General features: G+C 47.2%; 1 protein-coding gene across 1 annotated transcript; it reads left to right on the forward strand.

Annotated features, from left to right (window-relative positions):
* The first annotated feature begins 4 nt into the window (after positions 1-4).
* LOC148113192 (dual specificity protein phosphatase 13A-like) lies at positions 5-7,527 on the forward strand. The gene is made up of 3 exons (XM_087871904.1): positions 5-538; positions 4,077-4,294; positions 7,278-7,527. The coding sequence occupies exons 1-3, from the start codon at positions 348-350 to the stop codon at positions 7,487-7,489; spliced, it is 621 nt and encodes a 206-aa protein (XP_087728030.1). The 5' UTR covers positions 5-347; the 3' UTR covers positions 7,490-7,527.
* The last annotated feature ends 4,873 nt before the right edge of the window (positions 7,528-12,400 follow it).

The following is a 12,400-nucleotide window of genomic DNA, read 5'->3' on the forward strand; positions in this document are numbered from 1 at the left end:
TTTTAAAAAGACGACGCATCTCTTGCAGGCGTTCTGTCAATTGGTGCAATACATACCAAAATTATTCTTTTAGCTGGGTTGCAGATAATCGCTTTTTGCCTGGTAAAATTCGCAATGTTTGCAGAATGTTGTATTTTTGTATATTTGTTCACAGGGAACTGATGCGGACTAATGGGAGACTTAATAAAAAGAGGAAAAAAGAGCCTTGTTCAGGAAGAAGAAAACAAGAAATACAGAAAGAGTGCAGAGAGATCAGTGAGACATTTTAAGACGTGCACCTGCCTCCCACTGTCAGATGTCAAAAAGTAACTGGCACACAACACAGCAAGGTCCTGCTGTGATAGAATATGAACAAACTGTGCAACAATCATTTGCTAGCCAGCTTATTTGCTTCTGAAGTCAACCGTCACCCTTTGCAAATGGACACCATCAGATCCAACATACTGTCCGTGAAAGAACTGGAATGTCGTATAGATAACTGTAGGTTGGAGTCACATGCACTAGATGAAGTGTGGCCCAAAATTTATATAGGTAACATGTAAGTATTATCTTGAAGGGAAGTATTGATTAACTGGGCTAAACAGTATTTACAGAGGAAACTATTTTGGCAATGCAAAAATATTAAGTGCCTGAAGAAAACCTGTTGTTAAAGGATAAATGTACACCATTGTTTAGCTCTCTTTCAGAAGGTTGGGAAGTTGGAATTAGCTTTCAATTAAAATAAAATTTAAAAAAATCTTTCTCTTTAGACTACTAATGCTAATAGACAGGCAAGAAATCAGCAGAGACAATAATGTTCCATCAGCTGCAACTGTCTCTAAAATATGTCATGGGACTCAATAGAATTTATACCTTCTGTTGCATGTTCTGTATGTTATACTTATCCGAGATGCGTTCTCAAATTGAATTTCTGCTTTGGACTCAGATTTCTTTTTATCTGACATTGTCTTGTTGCACCTTTTACGTCTGTGCCTCAAGGTTCTCCCTACTTCCCATTATAGGACTCAATAACTCAGTCCATCTGGAAGTATGGAATATTGAAACCCAAAGTGTAAAAAGCTTAAATTGTAAAAAATATTAAGAATGAAAAAGAAGAATGTGTATCTTGTTTGCTTGTGAAACTCAAAAAGGAAATAGATCTCCACAAAGTGTTTAAGAATGCAGGAAAGAGAAGCTCTACTCTTAATTACCAAAATAACTATCAGAAAATATGAATTGAGCCATCCCTAATGTTGTGGATACATACAAAAATAGAGATTTAATGACTGGCGACACTTGCATTTCACTCCAAGGAACACTGATAATAGAAGGAACAGGGATGGGTTTTGAGTGAAAAAAAAATATTCTGAATGAATGCAATCCAGGGAAAACATTATTCTGCTATGTGTTGTGGCTCCGACCCCCAAGCCCGTTTTATCGGAGGAAGAAAGCTCCGAAAGGGAAGGAGAGGAGTTGGCCGGGCCTCCCTCTCCAGGACCCTCCTCTCTGGCAATGCCTCAGGTGTCTCCCGACGGAGAAGAGATTGGCCAGGAGCCAGGTATCCCCGCGCAGGCGCAGTCGGACAGTGACGGGGATGAGTCTTGGCTGGATCCATGCCAGCGTCGGAGAGATAAGCGCACGCAACAAAAGAGGAGGCATGCCAGAGATTAGGCTGAGTCACTGGACCACACCCCACAGAGTATAAAAGGGAGCGTGGTGGCCAGTCAAGCCTTGTGACGAACAAAGCTGAAAGCTTCCACGCCATTCTGCATTGCCGGACTTTTGCTATAGGCTTTGCTGGATTATATTTGAACTTAAGTTACTCTGTAATTATTGAACATTTTACTTTGATGTACCAGAAGCGGAGAGAAGTTATCTCTTCCCTTCGTGAGTAATAAACTCTTGGCAGGCAGCCACTAGGTTGCTGCCAAGTTCCGTTATCATAAGGATGAGGATTTTGTCAGCTGGTTTGGTTTTTAACTCTTGGACGTCTGTTGGTGTGTGTGCGTGTGGGACGGGGACAGAACACTATGGGACATGAAAGAATGGATGGGAATGAGATGAGAGAAAGCAGAAAAAAGTGATTGGGTTATTTAGAGCAGAGGTCTCTAACCTCGGCAACTTTAAGCCTGGAGGACCTCAACTCCCAGAATTCCCCAGCCAGATTTGCTTCCGGAAGTTGGCAAACAGGCCATTTTCAGTCTCCAAAGGGCCTCTGGGGAGGTGGGAAAGGCTGTTTTTGCCCTCCCCAGATTTCTAGAAAGGCTCTGGATTCTGGGGAGAGAGAAAAACGGTCCTACCGTGCCATCGGTGCCAGGAGTGGGGGGAGTGGGGAGGGGTCACATGTGCAGGGGCAGGGCGCATAGAATTATAGGTGTGGGCACGTGTGTGACCCCACCCCCCCCGCTCCTGGCATGCGATGGCAAAAAGGTTAGCCATCACTGGACTACTGTATTAAAAGGTAGATTAATTTCCCAATTAAATTGGGAAACAAATTCCCAATTGCAAGATACTTGCAGTAGAGTGAGTAAAAAGTGAAAAGAAATACTGAGCACCAAAATTACATTAATGGGAAATATGAGAAAGAGTGCTTAGTGAAATGGTGAAAGGGAAAAGGCTATAAATGAAAAAAAAATCCATCCCTAAAAAAATTTGAGCGAAGGAAATATATAATGTATACAGAAAGCAACAAAATCAAATAGAGGAAGAAAAAGTTAAAATTAAAGAGAAACCAATATTATGCCCCTACACAAAAGGAACAATAACAACTCTGAATACAAAATGCAGGATGGGGAAGTTTTTAAAGTATTCCTTGGACGTTTTTTGGTGGAATTCTGACTGAAAAGGCACCTGAGATAACTATGATTAAAGTTGGCAAGTGCATTTCGGCTTTACTCTGGGCAAGGGGAGGTGCAAATCTGATTTTGGCTTTTTGCTAGGTCATTGAGAAATACATGAACATGGGTTTTTTTGGGAGGGGATGTAGAGAAAGCATGTGATAAAGTGAATTATGGAATGTTTTCTGCAAATACAGTTTTGCAGGTTGATCACCAAATGCAAACGAGGGATACAAGATTGAAATTAAGCAGCATGAAATCTTTGCAAATGGTTCAGAAAGTGATTAAGAATCATTTGCAATGTTCCCGTTTGCAAATTGTAGATTGTGGGATGCAACAAGGAATATTTAACCTACCAAACACCAAAATATCTATGTTTGACAGAGAAAATCGAATGAACTACTGCACTTTTTTTATACTGTATAAATTGCATAAATAAACATAGAGCAAAAGAGTGAATTTATGAATCCTGTACAGTAATACGTTTACTGAAGATGGAGAAGCAGATGGAGAAATTTAAAGGCATGCAAAATACAAGGCAGAGGTTATCAATGATATCTGGTCCTTTGGGAAAGAACAAATGTTTGTCAAAAGAAGGAAAAATAGATCTGTATAAAAGCAAGATTTTTGGCCCCTGTTGATGTGTGAAGTGACTATTGGATATTCCCGTGATGGGGAACCTATAGCAAAAGTGGCCACAGCTGGCACACGGAGCCCTTTTGGCGGGCACGTGAAACATTGCCCAGTTCAGCTCCACCACGCATATGTGCATGCCTCCTGCCCACCAGCTGATTTTTAGGATGCACGGGGAGGGCGGGGTGCATGCAGGAAACACGTGTGGGGTACTGCGTGCCCCCCGCAGCCCGTTTTTGGGCCCAGGAGGCTGTATGGAGGCCTACTAAGCCCAAAATGGGGCATGGCGGGGCTCCGGCTCGCTCTCCCCCTTGGCCCATTTTCGGGCCCAGGAGGCTGCAGGGAGGCCTACTAAGCCCAAAACGGGGGACAGGGTGGTTGCATCTGCATGCACAGGGATCGGGGGAGCATGGGGGGTCCTGCACACATGCGCAGGATCCCCCGCATTGCATTATGGGTGCTGGCATGCACGTGCCCATGTGACGAGAAGGTTTCACTGGGCTATCCCAAGAAAAATATAAAAATTATAAATATAAAAGCAACTTGAATAATGGGAGATGACTTGGCATTCGCACCCTAATCCTCTATCACGTTGTCCTCCCAATTTGCACACCTGTGTCTGGGCAGGGTCACAGCGCACAACAAGGAGGAGCTGAGTCGACATGGCATCACCCACATACTGAATGCAGCACACGGTGCTTGGGGGAGCAAAGGAAACCAGACCTTCTATGGATCAGAATTCTCTTACTACAGCATAGCAGCAGAAGACTCTGTAGATTTTGACCTAAGTGTCTATTTTCATCCAGCCTCAAAATTCATCCACCAAGCACTCAGAGCCCCAAAAGGTGAGTCTCAGTCTTTACAGCAATGTTTCTCAAGCTTCGCAGCTTGAAGATGTGTGGACTTGAACTCCCAGAATTCCCCCACCAGCATAGCAAGCTTGAGAAAACAGTGCTTTCCAGAAACAGCCAAGACTGAAGTCATTATTTCATGTAGAAATCTTAGGCCACATCCAGAACTTGAAGGAATAATATTTGTACCATATTCAGGGGTGAAATCTACTTATCTTCCCTACCGGTTCGGAAGTGCCCGTGCCATGGGTGTTATGTGCGCATGTGCAAACCCTTCTGCGTATGCACAGAGGGTAAAAAACAGGTTACTTCCTGGAAGTAACGACGACCAGGTGGGTGGGTGGAGCACTATCGTCGCTACCAGTTCTCCGAACCACCCGCCGCCATCACTACCGTTTGACTGAACCGGTCTGAACCGGTAGCATTTCACCCCTGACCATGTTGTCTCTGTAACTCCAGAAACCTATTGTCCACATAAAGTTCCATCTCAGCACTAAAATTCTTAGAATTAGCGGACTGAGATTCTGTATTTTAAAAAAAATTGTTTCAGAGATGGTGTTATTAGCCATGTCAGATGGAATTGTTGGTATCTAATGAAGTCTAACACAACAGAATAACAAAATAACAGAGGGGACCTTGAAGGTCTTCCAATCCAACTCCCTGCTCAAGCAGGAGACCTTATACCAGGGATGACAAACTTAATTTCATTGAGGGCCGCATCAGGTTTGTGTTTGACCTCAGGGGGGCATGGCCAGGGTGGGCATGGCCAGCTCAACGTCACTCATGTCAGGGGCGCCTGTGGTGGCCCGAGCACTCTGCCAGCAAAAATAGACTCTCAAGCTCTCTTTTTGGTTGCAACAACCTCCTGCAGCCCTCCGGAGCTCCATTTTCGCTGGCAGAGGCACCATGGGCCAGTCCTTTGCTGTTTCCAGGGTGGCCCCACAGGCCAGATCTAAGCACCTCATGGGCCAGATGCAGCCCCCAGGCCTTGAGTTTGACACCCCTGCCTTATATCATTTCTGTTGTGGCTCCATTGCCTGAGCCTGGGCTATCGACAGATGCAGACTCTGAGAGTGAGGGAGAGGAGTTGGCAAGGCCTCCCTCTCCAGGACCCTCCTCTCTGGCAATGCCTCCGGAGGACCCCGAAGGCCAAAAGATAGGCTCAGAGCCAAGCACATCCCCGCAGCCACAGGTGGACAGCAACGAAGAAGATAAGTGCTGGCTGGACCCTCGGCAGAAGCGCAGGGAGAAGCATGCGCAGCAGAGGGGAAGGCGTGCCAGAGATTAGCTGAGTCACTGGACCACACCCCACAGGGTATAAATGTGGGTGTGGTGGCCGGTTCAGTTTGTGACGAGCAAAAACTGGAAATACTCCATGATCTTTGCGTTACTGGACTTTGCCTGCTTTATCGGACTGCATTTGGATTAATCCTTGTATTGTTGAAACTCTGCCTGTTTTATCGGAATGCTTGCAGTCTAATCTTTGTTTTGTGTGAGTAAAGTCTGAATTGGCAACTAGCCACTGGGTTGCTGCCAGCTTTATCTTCAAAGAGTTTTGTCGTGTGGCTTATTAATTCCGGGCCATCTGTGGGGGTGCATGTGTGGTACGGGGACAGAACAATTTCAGACAAGTGGCTGTCCAGTGTTTTCTTAAAAACCTCCAGTGATGAAGCACCCACAACTTCTGAAGGCAAGCCGTACCTCTGATTAATTGTCTTCACTGCCAGGAAATTTCTCCTTAATTTCTAAATTGCTTCTCTCCTTGATTAGTTTCCATCCTTTGCTTTTTGTCTTGCCTTCTGGTGCTTTAGAGAATAGGTTGACTTCTTCTCTGGGGCAGCCCCTCAAATATTGGAAGACTGCTATCTTGTCACCCCTAGTTGTACTGCTCATTAGAGTAGGCATACCCGGTTCCTGCAACTGTTCTTCATATGTTTCAGCCTCCGGTCCCCTAATCATTTTTGTTGCTCTTCTTTGCACTTTTTCTAGAGTCTCAACATCTTTTCTTATATCATGGAATATTGTTGTGTCCCCGTACCACACATACACCCCCACAGACGGCCCAGAGTTAATAAGCCACACGACAAAACTCTTTGAAGATAAAGCTGGCAGCAACCCAGTGGCTAGCTGCCAATTCAGACTTTACTCACACAAAACAAAGATTAGATTGCAAGCATTCCGATAAAACAGGCAGAGTTTCAACAATACAAGGATTAATCCAAATGCAGTCCGATAAAGCAGGCAAAGTCCAGTAACGCAGAGATCATGGATTATTTCCAGTTTTTGCTCGTCACAAACTGAACCGGCCACCACACCCACATTTATACCCTGTGGGGTGTGGTCCAGTGACTCAGCTAATCTCTGGCACGCCTTCCCCTCTGCTACGCATGCTTCTCCCTGCGTTTCTGCCGAGGGTCCAGTCAGCACTTATCTTCTTTGTCGCTGTCCACCTGTGGCTGCGGGGACGTGCTTGGCTCGGAGCCTATCTTTTGGCCTTCGGTGTCCTCCGGAGGCATTGCCAGAGAGGAGGGTCCTGGTGAGGGAGGCCTTGCCAACTCCTCTCCCTCACTCTCAGAATCTGCATCTGTCGATAGCCCAGGCTCAGGCAACGGAGCCACAACAAATATATTGTATATATTTTATAACAAGGAAAGGCTATCTTAAAGCAAAACCAAAATCATCTTCATTTAATGACCCCATAATCCCTTGAGGGGTGGAGTTTGGGCAACTGAATGGAGCTAGCAGAGTGTTTTAATGGCCGGAAGCCCTTCCTGTCGCCAGTGCGGAGTTTTGTTCGGCAGATATATTCTCAGTGTGCCCAGAGAGAGAAATAGCTGCCTCTACCTAGGATTGAACTCACAGCCTCCTGAGTGTGAGGCGAGAGCTCCACCTCTAGGCTCACCGCACCCTCCAAAGCAAAACCAAAATACCTTTTTTTTATGTTGTCTTCTTCTCTCTTCCTTTTCCCCCCGTGCAGGAAAAATTTTGGTTCATTGCATTCTAGGCAGAAGCAGATCCCCAGCTTTGGTTCTAGCTTACTTGATGATTTACCAGAACTTGTCTCTGGCTGACGCTCTCGAAATGCTTCTGCAGCGTCGAGCAATTTCCCCAAACCGGGGATTTCTAAAACAGCTTCAAGATCTAAACCTGGAACTGCATTGCAAGAAAACCCTGTGTCGACTTTTATGATGTGAAGAAAAGGAAGAAATGGGGACTTTTGATCAGATATATATATATATATTTTAAAGATCTGTAGGAAGTTAGCTCCCATCCCTCTCCTAGAAGAATGAAATATTCTAGGAAATATTAAAAAGGCAGAATGTTATATTTCCCTGGATGAGCAATGGAGAAACATGTTTTTTAGGCAGGAAGCAGACTCACTCTTAATAGCCCCCACACCAGGGGTGAAATCCAGCAGGTTCTGACAGGTTCTGGAGAACCGGTAGCAGAAATTTTGAGGAGTTTGGAGAACCGGTAGCAGAACTTTTGAGTAGTTCAGAGACCGGCAAATGCCACCTTCTGGCTGGCCCCAGAGTGGGATGGGAATGGAGATTTTGCATTATCCTTCCCTTGGAGTGGGGTGGGAATGGAGATTTTGCAGTATCCTTCCCCTGCCACGCCCACCAAGCCACACCCACAGAGCCAGTAGTAAAAAAAAAAAAATTAATTTCACCACTGCCACCCACTCTCAATAGCCACAGCAGATTTCAGCACTTAAGAGATAAAGAGACAGCTAGGTTTATTCATAAGCAAATGCCCTCACCCAAGATCCAACAAAGGTAGGATTAGCCCTCTACCCATCTAGCAACAGAACTCACTACATGATACCTGGAGAGATTGCATCACCCAGCAAGACTCAACCAAGCCTGGGACTCAAAAGGTAACCTACAAAGTTACCTCTGCATGGCCCCATGGGAGTCTGACAACCAATCAGAATACAAGCTCAAATTCAAAGCCCAACAGAGGGTATAAATCTTTCTCTCTCTCTCTCTCTCTCTCTCTCTCTCACCCATATGCCTTTTTTTTTTTTTTTTTGCCCAGGACCTCAAACCCATGTGGTCCTGTCCACCAACAAACCATTTTTTCAAGCAGTCTCCATGTTTCCAGTGTCTTTCTCCCCACTTGGAACTGAACCCATATGTGCCTGCCTTCCGCGCATGTGCTTTGCTCATGCGTGCATCAGGGGTGGGTTCTACTTACTTTTACTACCGGTTCGCAATGGGAGCGTGCGTGCTTCTGCGCATGCGTAGATCGTCAATTATGATGTCTGGGCAGTTGGGCAGAGTCTCCCGCCGCTTTTACTACCGGTTCTAAAGAACTGGACAGAACCAGGAGCAACCACCACTGGCGTGCCCATGCAGCCAGCCTCAAAAATGTGCCTAAATAGGACGGCATAGAGCCAGGGCAGGTGGGCGGGCCCAGCCACGATTTCCCCAACCGGTTCGCTTGAACCAGTCCGAACCGGCTGAATACCACCACTGATCCCTTTTGTAATCTAACATGACATTGGGAATTAAGTATTTCTGGATTTTCTTTTTTAGGGAAACTGCATATAAAGCTAGCAAGGTTAAGAAGAAAAGGAAACATTTGATCCCACTTATGGAGTCTTCGGATGTGTAGCCCTTCATTTATACTCTTCAACGGGTTTTTAAGACCTCCCAGAGAGAGCAAGAAGAAAAAGCGGATGAAAACAATTTGTTTGCGTTATTCGCCACTTAAGTCTCCTTTCTTTTGGAGCATACACAACAATACATTCTTGTCTGGGAAGGTTTGTTTTCCACTTTTCCTTCCTGGAGAGCTCCTTGTTGTCATTCAGGAGACGTGCACACACAGGTTTCGGAAAGCTAATAGCGTAGGTTAAAAGCCAGCCATTCCCACTTGACAAGAATAAATAAACATGTTGTGCTGATAGCAACATCCTGAGGGTCACCCCACTCCATATCTCGAATGCAGCTTGGCTGATCCAGCGAGCTGCAGCTCATGCCTTCCGATTACATCTTCTAGTTGGAGAAGCTGTGACCGGATTCTTGATTTTTAGCCAAAATTAAAAAGCGATTGTGCCTGCTCCAACCTGCCAAACTTCTGGCATTCTCCTTTTGGAGGGAAGGGATTCAGGTGAGCAAGGATGATCTCAAGAGCAGCTTCTCTTCCCTTTACTCCCTCCCCTGAGGGCACAACGGGCTTTGCCATTACCAAGATCTGCAATCATCTGGATTCATATCCCAAAGGTGCTTTATTTTCCAAAGGCAACTGGACTTTCTTGGGGTTTTTTTTTCTCCCGTGAAGACATTTCGCTTCTCGTCCAAGAAGCTTCTTCAATTCTGTTGACAGCTGAGCACTGAAGAAGCTCCTTGGATGAGAAGCAAAACGTCTTCAAGGGGGAAAAACCCCCAAAGAAAGTAACTTATTGATTTTGATTAATTTTGATTAGTATTACTAATTAATATGTATTAATGTTATGAGGGAAAAGCACTGTTATTTTGAAGCTACATTACACTGTACAGAATACTATTATTATGACTATGACGAATATTATTCCAAAGAACAGTAACCAGGCAACACCCTGTATATATGGATTTTATTTATTTATTTATTTATTTATTTATTTTTGAATTTGTATACCGCCCTTCTCCCTGAGGACTCAGGGCGGTGAACAGCCAGATAAAAACACCAGATACAAATATTAAAACACATTTAAAAATATATATAGATTTGGCCCCGTTAATTAAAAACGATCAGCAAAACAGAACAATTAATAAAACCCTTAAAAAGAAATTAAGCCAGCCCGGCTTGTTGAAAAAAGAAAGTTTTAAGGGCACGGCGGAAGGCACTGAGGTCATGGATTCTCCTTATCTCAGGGGGCAACTGATTCCAGAGGGTAGGTGCCCCCACAGAGAAGGCCCTCCCCCTGGGGGTCACCAGCCTGCATTGTTTGGCTGATGGCACCCCGAGGAGGCCCTCTCTGTGGGAGCGCACGGGTCGGTGGGAGGTCGTCGGTGGCAGTAGGCGGTCTCGAAGATAGCTAGGCCCTATGCCATGGAGCGCTTTAAAGGTGATAACCAACACCTTGAAGCGCACCCGGAAGACCACCGGGAGCCAGTGCAGTTCACGCAGGAGCGGTGTTACATGGGAGCGCCACGCTGCTCCCGTCACTACCCGCGCTGCTGCGTTCTGGACCAGTTGAAGCCTCCGGGTGCTCCTCAAAGGGAGCCCCATGTAGAGAGCATTGCAGTAATCAAGGCGAGAGGTCACGAGGGCATGAGTGACTGTGCACAAGGCATCCCGATCAAGAAAGGGCCGTAACTGGCGGATCAGGCGAACCTGATAAAAGGTCCCCCTGGTTACAGCCGTCAGATGTTCCTCCAAGGACAGCTGTGTATCCAGGAGGACTCCCAGATTGCGAGCCCTCTCTGTGGGGGCCAAAGACTCGCCCCCAATAGTCAGTGATGGAGTCAACTGACTATATCGGGATGCCGGGAACCACAGCCACTCAGTCTTGGAAGGGTTGAGCCTGAGCCTGTTCCTCCCCATCCAGATCCGTACAGCCTCCAGGCACTGGGACATCACTTCAAGGGCATCGTTGGGGTGGCCTGGGGTGGAAATGTACAGCTGAGTATCATCAGCGTACTGATGGTATCTCACCCCAAAGCCACGGATGATCTCGCCCAGCGGCTTCACATAAATGTTGAACAGGAGGGGCGAGAGGACCGACCCCTGAGGCACTCCACATATAAGAGGCCTCGAGGTCGACCTCTGCCCCCCTGCCAACACGAACTGCGACCGGTCGGAGAGAAAGGAGGAGAACCACCGTAACACGGTGCCCCCCATCCCCAACTCTTCCAACCGGTGCAGCATGATACCATGGTCGATGGTATCAAAAGCCGCTGAGAGGTCTAACAGGACCAGAACAGAGGAGCAACCCCTGTCCCGAGCCCTCCAGAGATCATCAACCAACGCGACCAATGCCGTTTCCGTGCTGTGCCCAGGCCTGAAACCAGACTGGAACGGATCCAGATAGGATGTTTCCTCCAGGAATTGCGGGAACTGTCGCGCGACCACACTCTCAACAACCTTCGCCAGGAAGCGAAGGTTGGAGACAGGACGGTAGTTGGCCAATATTGCTGGATCCAGGGACGGCTTCTTGAGGAGAGGCCTCACCACCGCCTCCTTCAAGGCCGCGGGGAAGTAACCCTCACTCAACGAAGCGTTGATAATACCCTGGAGCCAGCCTCGTGTAACCTCCCGGGAGGCCAGTACCAACCAGGAGGGACACGGGTCCAGTAAACATGTGGCCGCACTAAGTCTCCCCAAGATCCTGTCCACATCATCGGGAGTCACAGCATCAAACTCCTCCCAGATAACATTCTCAGGACTATTCCTCGTCACCCTGCCCTGATCTACCCAGTCAGAGTCCAAGTCCCCCCGGATCTGAGCGATTTTGTCATGCAGGTATTGTCCGAAATCCTCCGCCCTGCCTTCCAATGGATCCTCCCGCGCTCCCAGATGGAGCAGGGAGCGGGTTACCCTGAACAGGGCGGCCGGACGATTCCCTGATGACGCAATAGAGGCGGAAAAGTAATTAAACTTTGCCGTCTTTATCGCCACTAGGTAGGTCTTAATATGCGACCTTACCAGTGTTCGGTCAGATTCAGCGCGACTGGCCCTCCAACCGCTCTCTAGGCGTCTTTTCCGGCGTTTCATCTCCCTCAGTTCCTCGGTGAACCAAGGAGCCGCGAGGGATCGACACCGGGTCAGAGGCCGCAAAGGCACGACTCGATCCAAGGCCCCACCAGCCGCCCGGTCCCAGGCAGCTACTAGGTCCTCGGCCGAGTCGTGTGCCAGATCATCAGGAATTGGCCCAAGCTCCGTCTGGAACCTATTAGGATCCATCAGGCGCCTGGGGCGGACCCATCTAATTGGGTCCGCCTCCCTGCGGCGGGGTGTAGCGGTACGAAGGTCCAGACGAAGGAGTGAGTGATCTGACCATGACAAGGGTTCCATATCTATATCCCCTATAACAAGATCACTCAACCACTGGCCAGAGACAAAAATCAAGTCTAGAGTGTGTCCCCCCCCGTGAGTGGGGCCATGAACTAACTG

This window comes from Pantherophis guttatus, chromosome 6 (assembly GCF_059756535.1).
Source record: "Pantherophis guttatus breed Tessera chromosome 6, ASM5975653v1, whole genome shotgun sequence".
In the NCBI taxonomy this organism is placed as follows: Eukaryota; Metazoa; Chordata; class Lepidosauria; order Squamata; family Colubridae; genus Pantherophis; species Pantherophis guttatus.

Bases quoted from the DNA above. Each gene is read 5' to 3' on its own strand.
- LOC148113192 (XM_087871904.1), top strand. From the start codon at position 348: ATGAACAAACTGTGCAACAATCATTTGCTAGCCAGCTTATTTGCTTCT. The intron at 539-4,076 runs GTAAGTATTATC...GTGTCTGGGCAG, and splicing joins AAAATTTATATAGGTAACAT to GGTCACAGCGCACAACAAGG. The intron at 4,295-7,277 runs GTGAGTCTCAGT...CCCCCCGTGCAG, and splicing joins AGCACTCAGAGCCCCAAAAG to GAAAAATTTTGGTTCATTGC.